We start from the raw sequence: 27405 nt of genomic DNA, 5'->3' as shown, positions 1-27405 counted from the left end.
CCACCGCTTTCTCGGCATTGTGTTACGCCACCGCCGAAGCAAAAGCTCCGAGTAGTACGTTCCGGGAAGCTTTGCCAGAAGGAGAACGTGGTGAAGAGAGAGAGAGAGAGAGAGAGAGAGAGAGAGAGAGGGCATGATATATACATAGAGATATACCGAGATAAAGCTTCCGTGGGCGGTATGAAGGCAAAAAAATAACACGAGAACGGCGGTAGTGGACTACACGTTGAATCAAACACGGAAATAGCCAAGAGACGATCCACCGCGAGCAAAGACTACCGACGATTATACGAGTACGAGGGGTTGTGTGCGACGTCTCGTTTGTTGTGGACTCTCGCACGCGCGAAGCTTTCGCGACTCCAGCACCACGATCTGCTGCTTGTTAAGGTTATGCGGCACGCTGGCAGAGGAAGAGAAGAAGAGAGAGAGAGAGAGAGAGTGAGAGAGAAAGGGAAAGTAGGAGCACGGAACATTGGTGTAGTGGTGACGAGCGAGTGGGCGGAGCAAGAAGAGTCCGCGCCCACAAAAGAGGGGAAAAAAGCTGCCTCGAGGCCACGCTCTGCGGTGGGAGAAAACTGAAAAGAATTGTGGAAGGGATCTTCTCCGCTGAACGATTTATATACACCAACCTTTTCCCCTACTTATTCTCCACCTCTTTTACCTCCGCCTTCTCCACTTGCTCTCCTTCCATCCTCCGTTCTTCTCCTTCAAAAACTTCCCCGCTGTTCATCGTGTTCCGAGCAAATCTTTCTCCCCCTGCGAAAACTAACGAGCGAGTGGCTTTCCTTCGTGTACCCAAGTGCTCTCGGCACGTGGCTATAAGTATACGTCGACGCGCATGAAAATGTATCAGAGTGAAACGTCGCCTCGGGCAAAAGAACCATTATGAACGTAGGGGCAGCTCGGATGTAGGATTCGGCGAGTGATCCGGTCAGTCTCAGAAGCCAAAATGTTCCAAGTTACGTCCGCAAGTGTGTCGAGGCACGAATCAAAGACTGAAAAAACTTGTCAAGTTCGTATGACTCAACAGTTGCCAAATGACACTGACCATGACGAGAATTGTCCCGGGGACACGACGGTCTACGAGTCGAGTAACAAACCCAAACGATCGCGGACTGCGTCGAGAAAAGATGGTGGGTATTCTTAGGGGAAAAAATCGAAGAGGCGTCCTAAGGACGAAAGTGAAGGAGAGGCAAAAGAAGCACCTACGCGACGAGCGTACAGCAGGGTTGCGAGTAGGAGACGTCGAGCGGTAAAATGTACCAAGACGGGGGAGAAGATGGAGGCGGAGAAAAACAGGAATAAGAAGAATATATACGGAGAGAAGCGGAAGGATGTGTCGATGGACGCGAGGAATCACAAAGGGTGCTTCCATCACCGATAGGACGCCGCGTAGGTGCAAGAAAAGGCGGAAGAAGGCAGCAGCAGTGATGCTGGGTAAGAAGGAGAAGGAGAATATATCGCGATAGGAGTTATACACAATCGGTGTAGCACCGGGTACTGCGGAGGGGTGTAGATATTCGTATATACATATATATCCACGATATATTGAACAAACTACCGGTAGAAGAAGTCAGCGTCAAGTAAGCAGCGCCACTGAGACTAAACTTCGGGATCTATCGAACTAAAATTGTCGTGTAGTTTTACCCCAACCCTGTTCGGGTGAGTTCCCGTCGTCGTCTTGTCGTACGTTGGGGGTTGTACTTATATGTACGTTGCGGGAGAGAGAGGAAGTCTGTAGCATTTTGCCTCCTCCCTTAAAAAAAAACTATCATAGAGAGAGAGAGAGAGAGACAGGGAGAGAGACGAAGAGACGGAGAGAGGAAGAGGAAAAGACTTTAGAGGGAATCTTTCCCCACTATCGGCATCAAGTGAGAACGAAGAGGGAAGAAAGTGAGAACAGTGGGGTGTATGTTTTTGCGCGGGCGCGTGTATATATGTGTGTAAAAGAGGGTAGAGGGAGTTGTAGCTGACTCGGCGCGAGGTGGATCGAGTGAGAGGGAGACGAAGAGAGACAGAGAGAGAGAGAGAGAGAGAGAGAGAGAAACGAGCCCGTGGGAGAAGAGGATAGATCCCTGGGTTATACAACAACCCGTGAGACACGAGGGGGTTAGGAGTTGATTCGATACGAGGGTGCGCTAACCGTAGTACGCGGAAAGAAGATGGAAAAAGAGGGATAAGCGAGCCCATAGGATCGGGAGGAGAAGGAGGAGGATGATGAAAAGAGGGAGGAGTGGAAAAGGTGGAGGAAGTCGAGTTGTACCGCGGCGGTGGCCCCGCGGGGCTCCGCGCTCACCATATTTTATTGTCGCGTTTGCCAACGCTAACCGCCGGGCATACAGTACTCTTCCTCGGGCCACACGATCTACGAGGTCCGATTCCAACGCGAGATACCAAACACATGCACACACACACGCTTGAAACGAGAGGGGAAAAGGATGAAGCGAGATGGCCGTATCGCATCTAGTCGGGCACCTGGCCTTTTTCCCCTTCGTCCGGGGCCCCTCCACGTAGCAATCGTGGCGTCCAAGTACGACGACGTGCCGCCTTCTGGACCCACCCACGGGGCAAACCGACTCACAAAAATCAGCGCGCACATACGAGTACGCCGTACACGGATATTCATTCGAACGTTGAACAACACCTCTGTGTTCTCTCTTGCAACCCCACTTGTCCCAATCGCCGGCGAGGAGCAGGAGGCGAAGAACTGCTGCGGCGACAATGCCCAGCAGCACCAACTTCGTCTTGTAGCTTCGAGTATCCGCTTATATACTCGCGGACTCGATGGATCGGCCTTATACTCTCGACGAGCACGAAAATGATGTTCGATGTTTGCAACGAAGGTTTAAGCGATGAGCAGGAGTCGCGTAAGCTCGCGCCACTGCCAACAACGATCACCGCTACTTTCGAACTTTTCGTAACGCGAGCGGTACGCGAATCAAATGTCCGCAATTGTGCGAGTGATGGAAAAACACGGATTGCGCTGCATATTCTGCTCGAAATAATAAATCCTGTTGCCCGCGTTGAACGGAGATGAAAGAAAACGATCGCGAGAGGAAAAAAATGGAAGAAGCGGAAAAGAGCGAAGAAGAGCGCGGAGCTGGAGGAGGATACGGGAGGCCGAGCGATAAAATTGTCAGCGCGTTACAAGCCCCGCATCGACGACCGCCCGTAGCTGGCTCGATACGGCTGTTTGTACTCTTGGCGCTCCGTGGGCCAATTGGGCCAAACAGGTTCGCGCTCAGATCCGAAGGATCGTTACAAAACTCTTGGCCGCAATACATGTGCATAAACGCGCGCTGGTAGAGATTTTGAAGCCGAGCTGGCAGGAGAAGGCGGAGGTGGTCCGAGCTTGGAAATCGAAAGGTCCGAAGAGAAAGGTCAAGTCTGAACGGCTGAGCGTCTCTGGGGCGTCGGTAAGATCTCTGTACGGGGAGGTTTGAACTGTGAAACGCGAGAGAGGTCGGGAGAGCAGGGGAGGTGCGAATACATACGCGGTCATCACTCGCTTGCCCGTACGTTTTACGGCATAGCGCGAGAAGGCGGCTGAGAGTATCGCAGTTGTATTATTTCTCGGGTGCGGAAGGAGGATACGGACGGGGGGTAGCTGGAGTTAAACCGCGCCGGGAGGAGCTATACGAGGGGGGAAGTGAGAACGAGGAGGAGGAGGAGGAGGAGGACACCGCCGGAGAAGGAGAAGCGGAGAAAAAATATATGAAATAAAAGGTAAAGGAAGACAAGCGGTGCGCGCTCGTCGCCTGTCCTCTGACTCATCCCTCTTCGTCTTATCTCCAGCTCGCTCGCTCTCGGTCACCCTGGCAATTGCCTCCTTCCTCGTCTCCTTCCGATACGGCCGTAGCTCGCCACTTTCCCTCGTTCCGTCCTTGTCGGGGAGGGCTCGAGGGGGGGTTCCGCTCCCCTCAATACCCACACGCGGATACTCTCGGGCGACAAGCCAAAGAGAATGAGACAGAGTGAGAACGGGCGAGTGTCATTCGGGCTTGTGGCGCGTACGGCGTGTATCGAGTCGGTGTGTGCAGTCCCGGTGCGCCCTCGCTCGCACCCCCTCCCGCAATCGCGCGTCGCCTTTCACCGTTTCTCTTGGTGTTTGTGGCAAATATCTCTCTCTCGTTCTCCCTCCCTCGAGCCTCGTTGGGCTGTCCTCTCTCTCCCCCCGCCCCAAGCCCAACGTGTTGTTCCGTAAACGCTCGGTTTCTCTCTCGACTCGCGTGGCATCTCCGTTTCTCTCACTCGGATTCTACCCCCGGGACGCCCCGTCGGGAAGCCCGACCCCGAGTGCCCCAACAGAGTCCCGCCAAAGTACACGCCTCACTCTCTCTCTTTCCCTGGCCTCCGCTCTTCCTCGCTCCCCCCCACTCTCTCGCATCCTATCTCCGTCTTACTCGCGTCGTGCGGCGGCGACGGCGGCGGCAACGGTGTTCGCGCTCGGGATTTCGAGCGAAAAGAAACGCGACGATTCGGAGGATAGTCGCGACCGATCATAGCTGGCGCGTCGATCGGGGATCAACGGGGAGAGAGAGCTGCTGCCGTTGCCGCTTTACTACTGTCGTTGCTACTGCTGCTAGCGCTGCTGGTGCGCTCTCGTGCGGGCTTCTCTATTACACGATTACCGGGTTGTGACGCGCGTGCGGGCCAACGAAGCAAAGCGACGGAGAGAGAGACGGCGAGCGAGAGCGAAAGAGAAAGAGAGAGGGAGAGCGAGAGAGAGAGAGAGAGAGAGCGAGCGAAGAGATTCCTCGCACGTTCCTAAACTTCTCTCGGATACAAAATACACTCTCTCTCAACCGAGTGCCTGCAACGGATGACTGTAGCATTCTACCGGGCGGCAAGTGTTGTGACATCCGTCGTTAAACGCGTAGTGAGAAATAAGCGGCTCGCCGTGAAATAGTGTTCGGTGCCCGAGAATATAGTGGAGTATTACGGGATTCAGTGTCACGTTTATTCAACGCTTGAGGTGTGTGCGTGCGCGCTCCGCTAGGATCCACCGGGATCGGATTTTCATTTTTACATGTATACATATCGATCTGTCAGTAGGGCGAGGATCGATCAGCCGGTGTGTTGGATCGGTGTATTCGATGATTGTGAAGCGAAACGATGCAGAATAAAAGAATCAGGCTTTTCGGCCAAGTGAGAAACGCGAACGTACGCCAGGCTCGTTGACACTTGTAATCGAACCTCTCTCTATACCGGTCGAATCGTCAACACGCGTCACTAGCACCGCCACCGTCAGTACACGCCGGTACTGCCGCCGCGACTAGTGCTACGCAACTACTAGCGCAACAACAACAACGAAAACAACTAGCACCAGTTGGTTCGCTCTTCGTTGGCGAAGCGCGGGGGCGGCGGGGGCGGGGGAGAAACCACCCTGCCCGCTACGCTATCTACACCCACGCCTCTCGAACCCTGCATGTGCACGCGTCATATCGTTTTTGCCTCGTGTCGCTCTATTACACCGCGATAACGTATGCTCGGTGCACAAGTCCAACTAAAACAAAATATTCGCGCGGGAGTAAGAGCGAGAAACAAAAAGTTTCAACGCGATATTGAAAAGAAAGAGGAGGGGGGGGGAGGGGGAACGCGGCATCGAGGGTGGGAGAAACAGCAAAATTATTCGGATCTAGTATCTGTCTTTTGAAATACGTTTTTCGTGTTTTGTGCGTGCGGGGCTCGAACCCGGTTACGATTCTCCGTTTATAAACGTCATTTATACCCACAAGTATATACGAGCAAACAATAAAATGCAACAGAGATAGAGAGAGGAGAAAAAATAACTTCAGACTTAAAACAGGGAAAAGACGTAACGAAAATGAACTTCAGCCTCCCATACCAAAAGATTGATAAATAAGATATCATTTTCGAAATACTCATCGATCGAATATTTACAGTGGCAAAAGTGCATAAAGCGGTGGTTTTTTCTTGTTAGTTCTTCGAGAGTGCGACTGTTTTTATCACCAGTGACTGTGCACCTCGCCAGTGCTGTGGATACAACAAAATTTCACGTATTACCTCAAACCTCAATAATATTATATCGTTAAGTGATTGCTCGAAGGTGACGAGTGAATAAAACAACGACACGATGCTAGCGTAGCGGATTTCGCAAATCACGGCCCTAAGTGGCCGACACAACATGTCACAGTTCTCCTACAGAGGATCACCGAACTTGCAGGTGAGCAACGACCACCGCGTCACACGCTCCCACATACGTACATCACCTACGAATACCTCCTCATCCGTTTACCCACACATCATTGTCCGTTCATAATCAAATGGTCACGATCCCGGACCACTTTGCATCTTAAATATTGCGGGGGTCGTGCCCTTTTGCTTGTTAACATACCCACCCGACACATATGCAAATGCGAACGCTACACGGCTCACCTTGTGTCTTATTATTACAAGCGTATACGAGACTCGGCCGGTTTCGACAAATATATGTACACATACGTTCAATACATTTTCACATTTACTCGCACGCATGTGCTCATGCCTCTATCCAGCGGCATACGTATAAGCGCACACACGAACTTGTACGATAATAGCGCCACTCTAATCATATGCATTCTTGCCGATACGTTAGAAAACATTCGAGAGCCTGACTTCCAGAAACCGTTTTATTTTTGGCCCGTAAACTCGCCGACGAAACTCCTATTTTTCCTTATTCTTTTTTCATTGTAATACACTTCGTCGTTTTTCGGCTTCGCTTTTTATCGACAGTGTGACTCCAATTAATCGACTTGTTTTTATTTATTGACACATCACGAAATATTGTCGATATTATCGAGCTTCGCGTATCCCAATCCGTAAATACTCATTTCATTCGGTGAATGTAGTCTTCGGGCTTTTCGCTGTGTGTTTAATCATGCAGCAACAAATGGATTTGAGTTTTACAAAACATTGCTCCAATAATATTTATATTTATAGACGAATTCGAGCACCCGAACTTTCATATACGTATGCGAACTATGATCCAACGTGTCAGTCATCCTAATTGCGGTTTGCGCACGTCTCTCTCTCTCTCTCTCTTTATTTAATTCTGAAAATTCTCGGGCCAAAAATACACTCGACACACATCGCAAAATATTGTTGGAGATATTTTCCTTTTTCTATTGATCCATCTCTTGCAATACATTTCAATCAATTTCGGAGCATCATTTTTATGGACGCCTTTTTTCAATCAGTTTTTTCGGGCGCGTCACTCTATCGTTGAGTTTCGAGCATGAGTGGAGTAATTCGTTGTCGTTTAAAAGTGAGTTGAATGAATGAAAGAAGATTTTTTTCGCTGGAAATTGAAAAAAGTTGATGAATGAAGGGTGAATTTTGGCATGAATTGATTAAACTCTGAGAGCGATGAATTGAGGGGGTGACCGGGGACTCATTCGTAGGCTATTAATACACGTGCAGGTTTCGTGCCACATCGTCTCCGGGGAGAGAGAGAAAGAGGAAAAAAAATTGTAGAAAAGAGTAGGAATGAAAGATTGAAAGTTGAGAAGACCTCGATGACGATGGCGAGGGAACGAGTCAGCGAGAAATACTAGCTCGCCTGTTTCAAAGCGAAGTGTGTTATTTCGGTTAATCGGAGTTTATCGTTTTGTCGACAGTGGCTCGCTTCATTGACGGAGTTGTCGGGTGGAAAAAGAAAAAAGGCGCAAACGACAAATGGCAAGACACGTTGAAAAATTATGAATGGCTTGCTTATTGCCAAGTGTGCAGGACTTTAGTGCTCGACTGGTGAAGAATATTTTTCAATATATACGGGATATCATACACGTTCGCGTATGTACACACACATGTACGAGTGTGTTGAAAAATAGCTCAAAATTAGTCAGTTCGTTCCATCGTGGCCGCACGGTTGTAATACACCTTCGAGCTGAGTCAGCGTGGCTTCTCGTGAGTGCGAGAAATCGTGCGAGCTATGTGCTCAAGTTTGCTCGGAGCTACGCGCTGACTCAGATCCGCCCTCGGTGGATCTTTCTCTCTCTCTCTCGCTCCGTTTCGGTATTCCTGCGAGAGCAACGGGCCTCGAATATGCATATATCTATACTTATTTCAGTAGTATATCTATAGATATGTGTAAATGTGCATAATGTAATGCAGAGTTGGCTCTGTAGCATGTTGACAGTCACGTCGACTCCACTTCCGGCACTCCGATTTCACCCCGGCGCACACTTTGTATCCACGGCGTCGCCGCACAACAGTAGCCATGCACATCAGCTTCCAGCTAAACTATTTGTCTCTCTCTTCGTCTATTTCTCTCTTTCTCTCTCGCTCGTCATTCACAGTAACAGATTAAAAGTCTCAGGGTTGGAGCACGAGTATAAACGTATCGTTTATTAGAAACTTCAAGCTTATCTTTTGTCGCTCCTTCTCCACTCGTTCTTTTTCTCTTCCCTTGAAATAAAATTTCCATATAAAAACTGCCTGTGGCACGCTGCGCAAACTTCCTACAGCAGAAAAGAATCTCAAAGTTAACTATTCGTAACATTTCCGTTGTTGCTATTTCAAGCTCTTGGCTCTTTTGATGCGCGAATATGCCATTGAGCTGAAAAAAGACTGACGAAAAAAAGTATATGAAAGTGAAAAAATCGATAGCGCACCGTTTCGACGGATGCTGAGGGCGAGAGCGTCGTTTTACGGGGTAGTAACTTTTGTAAACAAACCGTCGGCGGTCCGGGCGAGATCACGTGGAAACGAATGAACCTCTGTACACAGATGCACATATGAAATATGTATTTTAAAGATTGCGAGAGAAAGGTTAAATTTGAGCTAGATAAATCTTGGGTCAGTGGGTTGACAATAACCTTCCGACTTATCTCGTTGGTAAAACAAGAGATTTTCGGGCCAAACCTCTCGATCGCTTGCTTTACTATACCGGCAAACACATATATAGATATACGCAGCTCGTGCAAGCTGCTGGGCCGATGCAGAACCACGCGAGGGTTCGTCGGACGACAGGCCACTCGGCAAGCACAAAATCATATTGCAGGCTACATATATGTATATAATAAATGTATATGAGGCAAAGGGAAAACATAAGAATGGCGGCGGTGCGTCGTGTGGGAACATAAGTAAGTACCGGTCGATCCCTAAGTACACAGTACGCTCCATCAATCTGGCCGCGAGTAAATATTTATTCGGTTGGGCCTCGTTGCAAAGAGGGCATCATTGGTACATAGAGAGAAGAGAGGAGAGAGATAGAAAATGAGGGAAAAAAGGGCCGAGTTTTCGTGTGTGTGTGTGTGTGTGGATCGTGGATAAGGGGGGGTTAAAAGCGAGCGGTTCCTTTCACCTTTTTCACGTTGCAGGACACGCGTGACAAATGCTCCGAGCTCAAACACCGGTGCATCTGTGTCTACAAGACTAGAGTCCCTTGGGTTCGAAACCGCCAAAATTCTATTTATGTATATGTATAAACATAAGGTACATTTTTCATATTTTTTTTCATGTGCATACGAATTGTAACTTGGCCCAACTCGGATCGGGCCCAACTCTCTATTCGGATTCCGGTGATAATCTGAAGATTAGAATCGACCTGGATCCGAGGAGGGTTTCATCAAATCATTGATAAAACTAATATGATACCAACGAGGGGGAAAAAGAATCGAAATTTGCGACTAATTCATTCGATGAATTGTTAAACCCATTGAGACTAAATGAAAATGAGATATTGATAAACTCGTAAAAATATCATCGTTTTCCGTGTAGCTCGGGAGTGATAAATCAATGGTTTCTCGGACGGAAGAATTTGCGTGGTAAATCGGTAAGAGCCGATCTCGAATGAAGTTTATATCTCGAGCAAGGAATCGAGCAACTCTACCTCCGCTCCTCCCTCCCGGGAGAAGAGAGAGAACAAGATCTCGGGTGCGAATAGTCGCGTAAAACGCGGCCATAAACAAGTGGCAGTGATGGTGGTGGCGATCCGAGCTATCAAGGAGCGAGGAGAGAGCAAAAAAGATGGAGAGAGAGAGAGCGAGATAAATACTGGCTCGAGAGGCGAGTCCTCGGCGGGCAACATCAGGTTTTAACGTCAAGTATAGATAGGAATGAACGTGAAAGGAACGTGGTATTGAATCTCGGGTGTACGGTCGCACGATGCATATTGGGAGAAACTCGTGCTCGAATTAATCGTAGAGTATCAGAGAGCATGCGAAAAAGCGCACAAAAATAAACACATAAAAAGCACAAAGATAAATAAGTCCATTGAAATATACATATGTGACGCATAAATATGCGGAAAAAAAGGCTTCGTTTAATATGAAAGATTTTATACGAGAAAAGTCAATCTTGCGGCGAACGGAGAAAATGACGATAATCTTGAGCAGTTTCGGAGGCGTTGCGAGATAAGGATGCTGAAGGAAGTGGTCGAATGTTATCCAGCTCCGAAGATACGGTCCCCATCGGCATATGGGGGTTAGTACGACTGGGATACAGGTCGGTAGAGAAGAGAACCATCACGCAGCTGATCATTAAGAGGACGATCACAGCACGATTTCGCGCTCTTTCTCTTCCTCTTTTTGCCTTCCTTTTCCTCGCCGATTCACGCGTCCCTCTCGCTCTTTCCTTTTCTCGACTCTTTATTTCTCTCGTTATCGCTCGCTCGATCCGCGTTACCTTGTCACCGGACGTATACGAGAAGTGCATACACGTACCCTAAAATGGTCCGGGACCATTCGACACGACTTGCTACCCGATAAATACCACTTAAAGACGCGACTTTCTGATGAGAACTCGCAAATGAGAATCTTCACGTTTTACGTGTATATGTATATATACAGACGCGGGCGCGCGCACACACAGGCCCGGCGTATATATGGAGGTGTAATTGCACGTGTTTTTATTTTGACCATCAAGCCGCGGAAGCTTTTTCGTATATCGTTCATTTGAGCCAACAGCTGCTGCACGTTCCGCATGTCGCCGCTCACCATTTACTCCAACCTCCTTTGCACGTACTAAAGCGTTATATACCGCTATATATAAAAAGCATCAAACCATTTATATCATAGATACATGAGTAGGTATATGCATGCGCCTTTTGCGCTAAACAAATCTAGGATCTCCTCGATTTTTCTACACCTATCACAAGTGCCTGTACGAACAAGGGGGCATAGCGCGAGAGAGAGGAAGTCCCGTTTCCTCCCGGCCCCCTCCTCTCCTTCTCAATATCTTCTTGTTACATATAGTCTGCAATTAGCGAGGGAAGCCCGCAGCGAAACAAACGAGCCAATGCGCCAAGACTAATGACTCTGTTGTAACATATAGGCCTTTTATACAAACATCCACATAACGATAAGTACATATAGAAGTATTCGCTCTTTTTATCACCATCGAACCTAATTACTCCTTCGGCAAAAACAAAAGAAAAAAGAAAAAAAAAACAAACTTTTAAACACACCTGCACTCGCGGACAGCCTCGAATCGAAGAAATTTTCATGATTGTCAACGCCGTTCTATTTGCCGTCTCTTTTTTTCTTCCACTTTTTAATGTGCTGAATCAATGGATATCACGAGACGAAAATGAATGCTATAAAAATGCAGTATCGCGTTGGATTAAAACGTTTTATCGCGGCTGTCTTCAAAAGTCCATGTTAATGAATGTATACATATATGTCTGTATTCGCACAACATTAACGCGTGTACTTCGAGCAATGGACGACAGTTGGTCCTGTCAATCCGGAACGCGGCGACACGCGCATTAACGCGACTCGTAACCGAGCACACACACACACACACACACACACACACTTTTGTACATAAAACGTATGCCCCGGTCCATATACATATGATCTGCTTTGACGTCACAGAGCGCACGCATTGGGCGAGGAAGGCTCTCTTGCGACAATGCAGCCTCGACTTTTCCTTCGTATACGAATCTGGCTCTCACGTATATCATAACTGTAGGCGCGCGCGTGTGTGTGCTTAATCCGGGTGTATATATGGATGCGACATATTCGGAGTATAGTCCGAATGTTTGAATGGAGCGATGTGCCAGCGAGATCGCTCGAGATCGAGGGATGGAACGTGAAAATGGATGGGCGCCATACAGAAATCGAGGATGGATGGGATATGCGTGGCGGCGGCAGTGTTAGGCAAAAAGCGGGAGCGCGCGCTCACGGGTTTGTTTAGGCCTCTTATATTGTGGCCGTAAAGGCACTCGAGCCGCTAATCTATTTAGCCTTGGTGTTTGATATGGAATTAATGAGATCCCCGCCGTGTGCTGCTCCCTGTATCGGCTTTACCTTTGCTTTTTTTCGCGTGCGAGCATGAGAAAGGAAGAAGAAGCGAGAGAGAGAGAGAGAGAAAGAGGGTGAGGAGAACCTGGAAAGATTTGCTCGCTACCAGGCTCAGACTGTAAGCAGCTGCTTTCCGATGTACGTGGCATAGTATTAGTATACTTGATTACATATGTACACTATGTATGTATACACGGCCGTGTAAGTTCCGTGTCGAAGCTGGGTGTGAACCGTTGCACATTAGAAAACAGAAAGGAGACAATTGGTTCTCTTTCATACGGAACCCTCTTGTCGGCTCCTCAAAATACTTAAATATTTCGAAAAAAGGGCTCGCTTCCCAATTGTCAAAATATTTCGACTCGTTTTAGTTGAACGAAATATATAATTCATTGCATCGATCGAAATGAAAGAAAAAATCACTATGGAATTATTTGCGTCGCAGCCTCTTGTTTTTCTCAGGATGAATAAAATAACGAAGAAATGTTTGACTTGTCAGATCATTGCGAATGATTCGTTTATATGATTTCAGTGTCCTGCAGTGACAACAGTGAGCGGATCGTCGTTGGCCTCGTCGTCACCGTCGCCGGCAGCAACGGTCAAATCATTGCTGAGTGGTAACGGCGCGGGCGCGAGTGCCGGAAGTGCGTCGAGTAGCGTAAGCGGATTGCATCAATTGAGCGGCGTGCAACAACAATCGGGAAGAATGGCAGTCACGAGCGGAGTAGTCAGGCCGGCGCCGGGGAGTCCGACGTCCTCGGTAAGTCCGTCGCAACCCGGACACGGAGTTACCGCGACGGCAACGTCTTCCGGCGGTGGTCCAACCGGAGGGAGATGCTGCGACACCGGCCGGCCCCTCTTCACCGATCCGATAAGCGGCCAGACCGTTTGTTCTTGTCAATATGACATTATCGGAGGCTATGGACGACTCGGTGGCTTGCCACCGAGTGCGTTATCGATGTACAGCGCACCTTACGCGGCGGCAGCTGCCGCCGCAGCGTCCGAGGGTATTACCGCCTACTTTCCTTCCCTCGGGGCTGAACAACCACCTTTCTACACGTCCACGGTAAGAAAAAAGCCATTTAGAAAACTCTCTTCTTTCACCGCTCTCGTTTATGAGTCAACAATCATCCCAAAGGGCCCTTACACTTATATTATCCGAAAGTAAATCTCATCCTACGGAACCTCGAATATCAGGCTGATTTTCAGTCCCAGAACACCGACTGTCAACGTCGCTCGTATATACAATGGCATTTGAATCGCGCACGTTTCTCATTGTTCCGATCACGAGTTTGTCCATCGCGTTAAGGCGAGTAGTGATGATCTCACGCGGGCGATTCAGCGATTCGAGAACAATACTGTTGAGTGTGAAGATTCTCATTGTTAAAACTCATCGTATCGAAACCGAAAACTTGGGGAACGCCGAAACGTGGCTAACCGCGGTCCGAAATACATTCACGAAACGCGATGCCAACTATTTTTTTTTTCGTCCAACCAGAATTCAGTATCGAAAACGGGGAGTTTTATTGCCCTCGATTCTCATTAACGACATACACACAGAATATTCTTGTTATTGCCGCGAGGAACTCACAATCGGCCTCATAATCCCGGAGAGCTTGCTTATAACGAGCATCTTGAAACAATGGAATCGCTGATGGCAAGCCGAATCATTCAAATTCGTTTTCCACAATAATATCGCATAAAAGGAGAAACCAATGGAGACCACACACATTCACGAAAGCCAATTATCTCTGGTCAATTAATGTTATCTGCTGTCTTTAATAGAGTCTCATCGAGGATTTTTCGCTCTCGTTTTTGCTCGCAATACGTAATCGCGTTTGCTTACGTGACACGACGATGCTGGTTCCGAACCTCGCGAAATTCCGTTTCGCATAAATTTTACCCGCGAGTCCAGTCCGCGAGAGCGAAAAAATCATGCTGACCGAGAGAGAATGCGGAGCTATGTATATAAAACGCATAGTGCAATCGTTCGCGACTCCCTAATTGCATGTTTGGGAACATAACGATCGGGAGAATCGCGCCTGTACGCGAGGTATCTTTTAAAGCGTTTACGTTTCATGGACCGATGACGTGTGCTCACGTTCAACCGACGGCGGCGAACCATGATCGATTGCAATTCACTCTGCCAGGTGTTCATTTTCACGCGCACTTCTACACGAGGCAATCCTCTTTTTGTCCATCACCCATTATTCCTCTAACCAGCTCATCACCCTTTGTAAACAATGCTGCACGATATTAGAGAAAAAAAGTTTCGTCGATTGCTCACAAACCCACTATTATTTCATTTTCTCTCCAATCTCCTGCTTAAAAACATTCGAAAAATCACAATTGACATGAAATTATCAAGAAATATCGATCCTTCCAAATATTTCAATCCATAAGTATCCTGATTAACAATAACTATGAAATTGCAGGCAGCGGGACTGGAAGGATTGAAGGACAACCTGGGAGCCGGTGCCGCAGCGGGCTGGCCGTACCCATCGGTTTACCATCCTTACGACGCAGCGTTTGCAAGCTATCCCTTCAACGGGTAAGTCTCACTTGGAAAAGCACACGTAGAAATAGAAAAACACGTATACGAATGAGAATAGCCCCGAGACAGCCGAATCGGCAGGCTCGTTACTCCACTCGACTTATTATATTATCTGTTGGGCTCGTTATCTTCCGCGCCGGGTAAAAGGTCAGCATCCATTCGCACACATATATGTGTGTATCGTGTATAGAACAAATAAGGAATTTCAGAAATTCGCAAAGAGTGCCAGATTCGCGCGTTTATTAATACCTCTGCAGTTACGTGAATAAATTCCACGAATTCGTATCTCCATTTCCAACGCCTTGGATCAAAGTAAAACCAAATTATAAACGTCGGGAAGCGAGAAAGAAATCAAGGACAAAAAACAAATCGCGATCAATTTTCAAGTTGAGCCTCTTCAATGTTTCGAAAAAATGGCAATTTGTATTTTTTAATTAGTCGACGTGAATGACGAAAAAAAGTGAGTAAGACGCACGGCGAGGGACGAGATTACATACGGAGCGTATAGCGGAGGAGTAATAGCGTGTAAAAATGTCAATGATAAGGCTTGACGCGTGACACATAAACATTGTAATAAATTAGCGACTACTTGACCCCCTGATATCATGGCGCATCAATATTTAACCCCTCCCCTGTCTCCATCCCTCTCCTCTTCCTTCCACAGCCTCCTTTCGCTTCTCAATTACTGGCGTTTCAAAATTTTTCAACGAGTTTACGCCGACATGAGTTGCTGGCATATAAATACATAGTACGCGTATAACGAATTACAAATGTATGTTATTCATGAGATTCGTCTACGTAATGAAATAACTATATGGAGACATATAAATATAGTAATTGGAGGGACCGCACAACGCGTGTCATAATTAGAAGAAGATCGTGTAGCTCCAGTTTTATTCAAGATATGATTAATCAATTGAGCGAAGATTAAACTTAAACTGCTGCTGGATTGATAATAATATGTGGGCGCATCATATTAATACAGAAATATATAGAGGCGCATTAATGTACATTTCTATTGTATAAAAGGAGGCACGAAACCCGTTGACTGCTATTCGTGACAATCACGTAATTACTAATTGTCAAATAAAAAATGCTCGTCGAGTCACGTCTCAGTCTCAAGTTGAAGCCGACTTTTGCTAATCGCTTATAAGGTAATCCTCGAAAACAAGCAAAGCGTGCCCGTTCGACGGTAAGAGAGAGAGAGAGAGAGAGAGAGAGAGAATGAGCTAAGATTGTAAGAGAACACCTTGTGGAATCTTCGGGGACGTGACGCACTTCCGGTGTACGATCGTACAGAAAAGAAAGAGAGAGGGGGGGGGGGGGGGAGGCCTATTTCGTATTCAAGGAAGCGATCGGGTACTACAGCTTGCTTAGCATCCATTTCGCTCTGGGATCGCTAGTCACTGTGGATGTAATAAATATATGTATTTATACACAGTATGTATGTGGCATAAAATGCGTTATAACATCGTGCGCTTCTTGTATATCGAATTTGATGTCTGCAATTTTCCGTTTCCCCTCTCTTCCGTGAAATATCGATCCTTCCGCGACCGATTATTGAGTTTGATATGTAATTTTGGACGTCATAGGATATCTGGAATTATCCGAAGATTCGTTGCGCGTTTATGATCGATTGAATAAATGGGACTTTCGATCGCGGAAATCGTCAATAATTCATTTGCAATTCACACCTCTTTGATAAAGTCCACAAGTTATTACGAAAAATGCGCTTATCCGGACTCTTCGAGGCCTCTCGTTTCCGATCGAACTAATGTTTTCATTACTACTAAGTTCCAAACGGTCGTATGTGCAAACGCGGACGTGTGTTTCCGACAGTCTGATACATTGTTAATTTTTTCGATCAATTCGAAGCTCGCACATTGTGCGTTATGCAAATACTCGGGGAAACAACACGCGTTGGATCATGTCAAATGGTATTTATGATGCGACACAAGCCGATCGTCATCGGTGCCAAAGTTCATTCGTCGCCATGCGCCAGACGTAATGAATTAAACGATAAAATAATATTGCACAGCGAAACGAATCCCTAGGATTTTATGGATTCAAAATCGTTTCTTTAACGAACTTGTACTTTTTTTATTCGTCATTTTGAAAAATACCCCTCGCCCAACGTTCCCGTACTTCACACCCGTCATTCACACGTTCGTATACGTCGAACCGTCACTCGAAAAGCGTTGACCAAATAAATCAATCGAGCCAGTGATGAAAGAGACGAAAGCAAGCAACAAATATTTCATACGAAACAAATCATTGTTGACGTTTTCAAATGCAACGTTGGCATATGCTCGCGAACGCGCGCCGCCGCGCCGGGTCGAGATCGACGGGTCAACGGTCCCGTCTTTCCGGCGGATTGGCCCTGCTTCCGGGGACATATAGGGTAGACAATAAGAAACCAAACGCGAGAAAACTTATATACGATACACCGTGTATATATACGTGGACAATGATCGTTGTGAGCGCGAGTCGCACGTCCACCGCGGCCGTTCTTATATCCGTTTGTCCGTTTGACGAAGAGACCAGACATTTTAAAATAACATACGAGCTATATCGTAGCTTTTGCTATCAACGCGACGGCTCAAATCCTCTGGGAAATATTTTATTTTTCTGCCATATATATTATCATAATACATACGTTCTACTTATGTATTATATACATATGTCTCTTTTTATTTTTTGAAAGTACGTTGACGGACTTCGGGGACCCCTCGGGGAGGGCAACCCTTACGGGAAATCCCACGTATGAATTCTTGGCTGTGTCTATTATAACCGAGGAGCAGAAAAATCGGGACAGCCGTGCGGTAATCGGCTCATTAAACCCCCGTACATCATCCGAAAGACCGAAAGACATTTCTGACGCCCCTTTTTTCAAGCTCTTCTATCCTGCCTCTTCTGTCTCTCTGCAGCTTTGAAAAAGAATACTTTGTTCGCACGATGTTTTTGTGCTCTGCGGCGATGAATTTCGTCAATTTTATTCTGACCCTAAAGACTTTTTAATAAGAAAAAAAAAGCATATGCTTCTGGCTTTTAATACAAGAGCGCTCAAAGTCGTTTACGAATCTCGTTTCGTTTGAAAATTTTGAAAAACAGTTGGTACGAAATTATTGGTCTAAATGTTGCTGAGAAAATGATTGCGAACATCGCAGTACACATTTCTCGTCATTTTTCGAGAGGTAGAATTTTCATCAGTAACGAAGTAAAGGAAAAAAATTCATATTTTCCTGCCACCTTTTCGACTGCGGGCTGCTGCTGTCGTGTACGATTTTTTTAACATCATCCATACACATGTATGCGATCTATAAATATGAAACCCAATGAGGATCTGGAATCACGTCGACGGATATGCGATACGATAACTATACTTTGTGTGAATGTTTATTCAAGGAGGAATAAAGAGAGTCGGCGATCGATCCTCACCCCGTCAATGTTTCTTCATTATATACAAATGTATATTTCGTTGAGTATGTATATAGATATAGAACGAAATTATTGTCCGTCAATGTAACAGCACAACTATATTCCCGTAATATTAAACCGTATACATGAGAAACAAGCAAAGTGTTGGCAGGCAGAAGAAAGGAGAGCGTGAAAGAGAAAGAGAGGAAGACGGAGATTGAGCCCTGAGGGATCTCATCTCGCGCGTCAATCCTTCCCTCTCCTTCTCCCCGCCTCATCTTTCCTTTCCAACTAAACGCGACACGAAGCAGTGTGATTAACGAGGCTAAGCATAGCTGTCGTCTTTTGCTCCTCGGGGCAGTTTCCTTTTCTCAGCAACGACGTACAAATACACTCAGGACTGACACACATACGGGCGCGCGTACTTAATACATCGAGGCCGCTAACACGGATACACAATGATACAAAGTTCTGGAGGCGCGGGGACCGAGAGAGAGTGTAATTTGGTCTTAACGAGCAGATAACGCTCTCTCGTTTCGTCCAAATATTTATCAAGGATACATAACCCTCTCTCATTCTATCCCGATATCTCGATCTCGCATTTTCTCTCTTTCTCACTTTGGACTGACGAGACTCGCTTCCAAGACTAATGCATCGACGGGACGATCTTACTCACTCGCGAGTGAGGCTTAACCTCCGAGGGAATCTATGTATCTACGATCTTGATAGGCGTCTGGCTCATTTCCAGTACATACACACACACACACACACACACACGCACACAAAAACACGTGCAGGGAGTGACGTCGTGCGATAGGGCCTTATAAACGAGGCTAATAATATCCTCATATAAATACACGTATACAACTGTGAAAACTCAATGGGAAAAGAGAATTGAGAGAAAATAAGAATACCAAGATGGCCGACGGGTGGCTCAATGAAAATGGCGAAAGCCCGACTAGATATCAGTGACGATGGGAGCGATAGAGAGAGAGAGAGCCGAAGGAACACCGGTAAGAACAACCCAAAGGTGAATTTAGGGGATAAATAGTTAGTCCGAAGGGCGGAGTGTGCTCGTGTGTATGCGTGACACACAGAATGAGTTCGGATATCACGACCCTCGAGAGTCCAACTAACGGCAACGATGGGGCGGAGCAGTATATATGTGAGATTGGTGAGGTGAGAGTCTCGCACACCTGGCCCTCCGCCCTTCGTGTGTTTCCCTTCGCCTCGGTACGTGAACAACCCTAACCGGAACGTGACGCACCCTCCAACGCCATCTCGAAACGCGGATAGTCCTGCTTCTGTCGATGAGAAATGGCGGCTTGAAAAAACAAACTATTCTACAAATTTCTAATCATTATTGCGGGTAGATTTGAAATCGTATAATAAACGGCTCAGGAATGTTGAATGAAAAAGCACAATCCGGTAGGATTTAATTGCAAGCGAATGGCGCTCTAGAGAACAAATCTTTCGGGAGTCACGTGATCCCGCCATTTTAGGAGAGAATCGCGATACGATAGCCAGAAAAGAAAGAGAGAAAGGGGGAGAGAGAGAGAGAGAGAAAAGTCGCGATTAGCAATTGCCATGGAAACAAGCGGCAGTTGATGCGATCGGTTCTCGTTCGCGCATGAGAGACAAGGGCTGCGCGAACGATACCACTTGGGCAAAGAGACGGAGAAGAGAGAGGGTGAGATTTGCGTGGCGGCGACGTCGGTTGTCGTGCCGCTTGCGTCATACACACCCCTCGCGATCCTCGCTCTGTCATCCCTCTCGTTTGAAACGAATGAGAGAAACACACTCGGTTTGGAGGAGCAAAAGAACGAGACATACAACGAGAAATATAACAGAGGAAAAGGAGATGGAGAGAAAGAGAGGCGAGGAAACGACGAAGGAATGGCTGCTGGAGAGTGGCGATGAAGCTGATGGCGGCTCTCTCGTCGTTGTACGATTGCCACTGGGAGAAAAGCGCCAGCAGTTGCCGCTCCCTCGGGCGTACCAGGGGCCTGTTATCATGAGAAACAAGCTTCCACTCTGATTTTTTAATCCGCTGGCCTATCCACCCTCATACCTCCTTTCCGCGTTTCTCCTCTTCTCCTTCCACCGCTGAATTTTAAAATAACTGCAGAACGCCATTTGCTCCTAGCAAACAGAGCACGCGAACCCGGGGTAGAAAGAGCAAGCGACGGACGACGGGGGGAGGCGGTTTAAGCCACCCTACTCTTCCTCCATCCCTCGAATCCTCCGCAGCATCCCTCGCGAACTGCATACCGTGCTAGCTTTTTTCTTTCTCTTTTTTTTTTACATTCGCGTGTGCCCGTCCGTCTCGTCTCTTCGCGAGCCGAGCTCACCAACCTACGCGCCAACAACTTTTTTTCCATACACTCTTCGCTCACCTTTTGCACAAACATACACACGCACGTGTGCCGGAGAAATGGCGAGAAATCGTACCTACCTATATACCATTAAATAAAATGGAGTACGATAGAATTTGAGAGGAAACAAAAAGAGAGCAAGAGAGACATGTTATATTCGCTATGTATATGTACCAGAATATATCCTCCCGACTGGTGGATGAAACGGACGCCTGATGCCAAATTGAAATGTTTAGCGCCATCGTTTCAGCTGCTGTAATCTCTCATATACGTACTATATATACTTATAAATACACACATGAGAAAAGCTTCTAACGCTGATGCACAGTGCACACGAGGGATGACAGAAAAAGAGAGAGACGAGCCCTGAGAACCCTGAAAGAACAAGAGGAGAGAGACAGGGAGAAATAAATATGACCGTCCCCCACGGCAAAGTCCCGCGGGCATATCAACGGTGCCCTCACGACCCTCGCCCCCTCCCTGCGCCGCTCCCCGAGCGTATCTTCTCGTTGTTCCCCGCACCGAGCTCTCTCTCTCTCTGGACCAAGCATCCACGAGATAAGTGACAGTTTTATTAATTTCCCATCTCTCCTGTGCATCCGCGCCCTTTGGATCGCACACGTCAGTATAGACTCAAAGCCAGATGACATTCTTTTCTTGTGTGTACCGAATATACCATACGATGTTACACGCTATTTTGTAGGAGAGGAAAATCGAAACTGTAGGGACGGAGAGGATTTTTTTTTCAATTATCCTGAAATTCTTATTAAAAAAATAAATATTTTTTTTCTCGTATTTGAAAAACAAGAACGAAGATGAGGAAAAAAGTTTTTCAAAGACGAGACTATCCCAAGATCCTCAGCTTTGCACGCATTATTTTATTCTTTTGGTTTTTTTAAAACTACGTTTTTTCTCGTGTTCCCTCGTCCTCGCCACGGAGTGTCATCTGTAAGGAGTCTCCGGAGAGGGGTGGGTCAGGAAATTTAATTTCAATCCCGTCGATTCAGCAGTTATATACCAAAGTTTAATCTTTGATAAGGGTTAGTCTTTTAGTAATGGGATCCGGGAGGGTCGCTCCAACGGATTCGACTCTCATTCCCTCCAGCTTTTCGGTTCCGCAATCCGCCGGAGAAGAGAATTTCTCTGAGTGTAGTTTCCTCCAGTTTTATATATATATGTATAGATAGAACGGGGAATCTCGCTGGCGGTAAGGGGAACGTGCCTCTCGTTTGGCAAGAAAAAGAGGGAGGAAGTGGAAGCTTAAACCGTTAGATAAAGATCTCCGAGCTGGGCTTCTCGCAGATTGAAAGTATCAGAGGAAAGAGAGAAAAGCGAGCAGCGACTCCTGGTTTCTCCTGGTGGCCGATCTTCCCACTGTTTTTCAACCGTTTCTTTTCATCTATATATGTATACGTATATAGATATTGTATCAAGACAATTCTACGAGGATCGTATAAAGAGTTTGCTAGCCGGAGCCGCGATTGGATAAGTTTTCTCTGCTGTCCGCGATCTCTTGCGATCTTTATTCCCGGCTCCTTCGTCTTCGTTTCTCTCGCGGAAACGTCCCAGCGGTCTATTACCCACGAAAAATGCCTTTCTGATAACATCCCCGGCGAGTACAATCAATTGATCCATCGCGCGAATCTTCGACCCCCTCTCGAGATTCTCAATACAACGAGAGAGCAGCACACTACGATTTTTTTTCGTTTTTTTCTTCTTGTTACAGTTACGGAATGGATTTGAACGGAGCGAGACGGAAGAACGCGACTCGAGAAACGACGAGTACTCTAAAGGCGTGGCTCAACGACCACAAGAAAAATCCTTATCCGACGAAGGGTGAGAAAATAATGCTCGCGATAATCACGAAGATGACGCTGACCCAGGTGTCGACGTGGTTCGCGAACGCTCGGAGACGGCTAAAAAAGGAGAATAAAATGACGTGGGAGCCGCGAAACCGGGTTGAGGATGAGGACAATAATAATGACGACGATGACAGCGGGAGAAAGAGCGTCGATGATAAGGATCGATTAGGTAAGAAAGTGTTTAAATTACACGAGAATATAATATGCATGGGTCGAGGGAATCGTTTAACAACGCTTGAGCAAAGCAGATCTCATTGAAACGTCCTCTCTTTTAATACGTTTCCACGGTGGATTACGAGCTTTAATCGGGTTCTCCCCCGTTTCTCTTTTCTGTTTTGTTGATCGGTCGGGGACGCGCGCGCGCGCATTAGCAGACTCGAAAGATTCGGGAACCGGTTCGAGCGAGGACGGTGAGAGGCCGGCGCATCGTTTAGATCTGCTGCACGGAGGCTCGGGAGGTCCGGGAATGTTGCAGGGTAGAACTGAAAGCGAGTGGAGCGAGTCGCGGGCCGATAGCGGTCCTGATAGTCCGGAGTGCCTGTACGATCAACGGGAGCCCCGCCATCCGCTGCATCTCCATCAGCAACAACAGCAGCAGCACCAGCACCAGCACCAGCACCAGCAGCAGCAGCAGCAGCAGCAACATTCGCACCATCATCATCAGCTTCATCAACACGGACATTCGCAGCATCATCAGTCGCATCCGGCGTTTCTGGGTGCGGGGATAGGGGGCGGAGGTAGCACGCGTTTGTTGCGGCACGGATCACCCGATGGAACTTCGCCTCACGGAGGAATGAGCCAGGTTTTGGGTGTAACGAGTCATCATTTGGGAGGAAGCACGGGAAGCGCGGTGGCCTCCTCGGTCGGCAATACGGGGGTGGTGCAACCGACGAAACCGCGAATCTGGTCGTTAGCGGACATGGCGAGTAAGGACGGGGAGCATCATTCGCCGAGCGTCGCCGCGTTGAGCGGTCTTTCCTCCGTTTACGCGGGAAACGCGGCCGGAGCTGGAGGCGGCAACGGAGGCGGAAAGATCGTGAGCCCTCTGGCGAGTAGACTGCAGCCCCATCATCCGTTGCACCCGGCGATGCACGCGGTCGGCCAATTCGTCCGCCCGCATCCGGACTTTTATCGTAATTTTTACGGAGCCTCGCATCTCAGCGCTGGCGCTGACATGTCACTCCTCGAAACGTATTCGAGAACGTTGGGCGGTCTTGGCGGAGTAATAGCCCCGTCGGGTGGTGCACCACCGGGTATGTCCTCGAGTACGGTAGCCTCGTCGGTAGCGGCAGCCGCGGCTGCGGCGGCTGCAGCTGCGGCAGCAGCAGCGACCTCCGGCGGTGGGGCCTCGTCGAGCTCATCTTCGTCAACCTCAAGTAATCATAAAAGTTTCGCGATAAACGGCAGCGCCGGTTCCAATCCTACGAACGTGGCGTCCGGTACCGGCGGAGGAGGAGGAGGAGGAGGAGGCGTGCTGTTGACAACGGTGTCATCGGGAATATCGCCCTCGAGTTCGTCATCCGCGTCCTCCGGAGGATCGGATCAGTCGCCTCACCCAGCGAACAGTCATCCACCGTCGGAGCTCAAGTCACCCGGACGAGTGTGATTTCCTGAGGGACGTTAGTATAACAAAGGAAAATAAAATGGCGGTAAGAATGGCGAAAGTAAAAGCAAGACCAATCGAGAGAGCAATTCAAACGCCTGGATATTTCGGGGTCCCCAATCGCGCAAAGTTCAATCATGAAAGGGAGAGTGCGCGAGAAGGGGGACCCCTCGTCGCTGACAATAACAGACTAAAAATCTTGTAATTAGTGTACAGTTCATAAAGACTTTCCGTGTCCCGTTTCGTTCCTCGCGGAGATCCGATCGGTATATATCCAGCCGCGAAATCAAAAATAAAAATCACCATCTTTTAGCCAGACTACCTCTTTCGCGGACCATCTTAAATCCTCCATTATCACCCACCTTTCACTATCATCAAACCCAGATCCTTCCACTCGTCCGAACATCCGCGAGTAACGAACAAACAACAAATACGAAAAAAATAAACAAAAATTCCTTAGGTACGCAGTTATCACACGACAGTCATAGTCCGCATGGATATCAAATGCGTTCCGCTCCGATGTACGATATAGGCTCAGACCTATAAGTATAAATATTATATATATATATATATATATATACAAAAAATGTATATGCAGACGTACGTGTATATATACCTGTGTCTGTACATAGTACGATACATCAAATGACGACAACTATGTACGAACCATGTATTTATGCACGTATATGCACATCGATATTATACAGATAGCGTTTATTATTATTATTATTATTATTATCATTATTATTGTTGTTATCGGCGTTACGATGACGGTGATAATGATTACTATTATGATCATTATTATATATTATTTATGCGTTTGTAAATAGTAGTCGAGTGGCTGGCTGTGACAGTCACGCCTCATACCCTTTTCCTCTTTCCTCGCTACATTCCCCTCGTCCTTCCTCCCCCTCCCCAGGCCCCAATCTCCCCAAACCCCCGTGTATGTATTGTATGTAGAATAGGTACATGATTATTATACCACCTGAATTATAATCCGTGCTAATAATGCAAGACGACGACGACGACGACGACGACGACGTTGATGATAATGATGATGATGACGGTGATGGTGATGATGATGATGATGATGATCATGACACGATGATAATGATTATATTACTATACGAAGATTAAAACGGATACAAAGAATAAAACAATAATGAGAACACGCCGATGACAACGACGACGAATACTGTGACGACCTTTATTATCATTATTATTAATATTATTATAATTATAACGATTATTATTGTTATTGGAATGTTTAACGTACTATCGATAAATCGGACGGGATCGTAGTTGGATTCGGTAGAGGGTGCAATTTGGCTGATTTATTTCATTACTCCCCGTTGATGCTTTTTCAAAACGTATGAAATATATATCATCTTTCAAGTGAAACGATTGAAATTTTAAAAAACGAGCAAAAGCATACGCCTGTCCGTGGACAATGCGAAATATCTACATATCAGAATTTGCTCGGTTACTCATTTGTACGCTGAATTTTTTGAAACTACGCGCGGTGTGAACGATGAACGCGACGGTAAGGGAGACGGAAAATATCGAGGGAAAAATCAGCGTCGTATTATTTCGAACGAGAACAGCCACATCGCACCTCTCTTAGTCATTCGTATCCAAATTTGGTACGTCAGAGGCGTGTCCCAATACCACATTGGTAAGGAGGACTCGAGGGGGTGAAAAACAAGAGGGGGACGTATATGCAGGTCAAGCCTTTCGCAATAAAAAGAAGAAAAAATTGACAAATAAAAAAAAATGACAAAAACGAACATTACGAAAAATGAAAAATGAAAAAAAAATCTCTGTCTCGTCATTCATTTAAAATACGAAAAAAAAACCTCTCAAAACTCCACTCCCGCACTGTTTTCATTGAAACTGCCAGACACCGTAGCCATGGACTATCAATTCTTGGGATAATCGAAGACACAACGGATCGGACGAAATTTTTGCGGAAGATGCTGCGCAGTGATCGAAATCGTGCAGACAATTTTTATTCTTCCTTTCGTTTCTTCCCTACGCTACGATGTATATATGTGTCGCGTTCGCATGCACTCACAATGGATGAATATGAAACGTGCCTTCTCGGAATCTTCGGCATTATATTTTCTCTCTCTCTCTCGATCTTTCTATCTTGTGAATGCCGCGCTCTCCCTTCCTTTCTATACGGCGAGCGGATGTGTACTTATAAAAATGCAAAGCGACCGACTTCTGGGTGGTTGCGGGACAAGCCTGGTTATTAGTAAACATTTAAATCGACAATCGGACTGTTCCATGTGTATATATACAGGTTCACATATAAATATATCTACGGAGCGTTGCACCGACTCCATCTCTTGCTCTCAGCTCTCTCTATCATCTCTTTATTCGCAATCTATATATACACGCGTATATATTTATATATAGATCGTGACAGACACATACACGTATAGATTTACACGCATTGTTGCATCTCTGTTTCTTGAGTGGACAGAAAACTCGGTGGATTCGCTCTACCGCGTTGTTAAAATCCTCCAAGTCGCGGGAGTGAAAGGGGCGGGGGAGAAAGGGAAAGAGAGAGAGAGAGAGAGAAATGGAAAAAGATTCACGAGAGTGGAAACAAGAAATCAAGCGGTTGGACCACCCGCCGCGGCCTTGGGAAGCGCGCACAAGCGAGTAGCCGAGGCAATATCCCAAGGAGGTCCTTTCCGTCTTCATGAATCAAGCTACACTCGCATCTCGCTCTCCTGAATCGGCATAAACCTTCAAAGCAAAAGCCGGATCTTGAGGAATTATGCGAGCCAAACAAGAGAGAGAGAGAGAGAGAGAGAGAGAGAGAGAAATGGAAAAGGAAGAGACAGAAGCGCGCCCTCTATCGCGTCCCTCTCGAGATGAGAAGATGTCTATATATGCGGACTCCTGCATGGCTCCATGAGAATTCGACAAGTCCGGGGGGAGAATGAAATTTGCGCGAGAGTTTATATGTCAATGATGAAGAGGAGAGATCGAATCGCGCAAACCGATCACGTAAAATCTCCAATCTCCAGCCTCAATTTACGAGAAACTTTCCGAGGTACGAAGAAAAAAAAAAACAAAATGCAGCGATCCTTCATTCGGCAGATGCATTATCGAGTTCCGCAACGACTCTAATAATTATTAACAACGGATATTTTCTTTTTTAATATGGTAAAAGCAAGCTTTGCCTCTTCATCGGGAAATGGGGTCGTTTTCTGGGGGTTGAGGATCGTAAAATTATGCTTTGCTCGTGCGATAAAGTCGAATACACATCGTGGGCAGACTTAGAGGAAAAGTTTTTCCCTCGTAAATACCAAATATACGGGGCATGCATATACAT

At 46.9% G+C, this 27405-nt stretch overlaps 1 protein-coding gene across 2 annotated transcripts; it reads left to right on the top strand.

Annotated features, from left to right (window-relative positions):
• The first annotated feature begins 4475 nt into the window (after positions 1-4475).
• mirr (mirror) lies at positions 4476-25868 on the top strand. Of its 2 annotated transcripts, none has more exons than XM_043430813.1 (5): positions 4476-6187; positions 12778-13311; positions 14681-14796; positions 22318-22622; positions 22825-25868. In XM_043430813.1, exons 1-5 carry the CDS (start codon positions 6149-6151, stop codon positions 24057-24059), a joined length of 2229 nt encoding a protein of 742 aa, XP_043286748.1. In that variant the 5' UTR covers positions 4476-6148; the 3' UTR covers positions 24060-25868. The 2 variants fall into 2 exon arrangements, with proteins under 2 accessions (XP_043286748.1, XP_043286749.1); XM_043430814.1 differs by having other exon boundaries at positions 5598-6187; positions 22828-25868.
• The last annotated feature ends 1537 nt before the right edge of the window (positions 25869-27405 follow it).

This window comes from Venturia canescens, chromosome 10, assembly GCF_019457755.1.
Source record: "Venturia canescens isolate UGA chromosome 10, ASM1945775v1, whole genome shotgun sequence".
Lineage (NCBI taxonomy): Eukaryota > Metazoa > Arthropoda > Insecta > Hymenoptera > Ichneumonidae > Venturia > Venturia canescens.
This window is presented reverse-complemented; position numbering and strand designations above follow the sequence as displayed.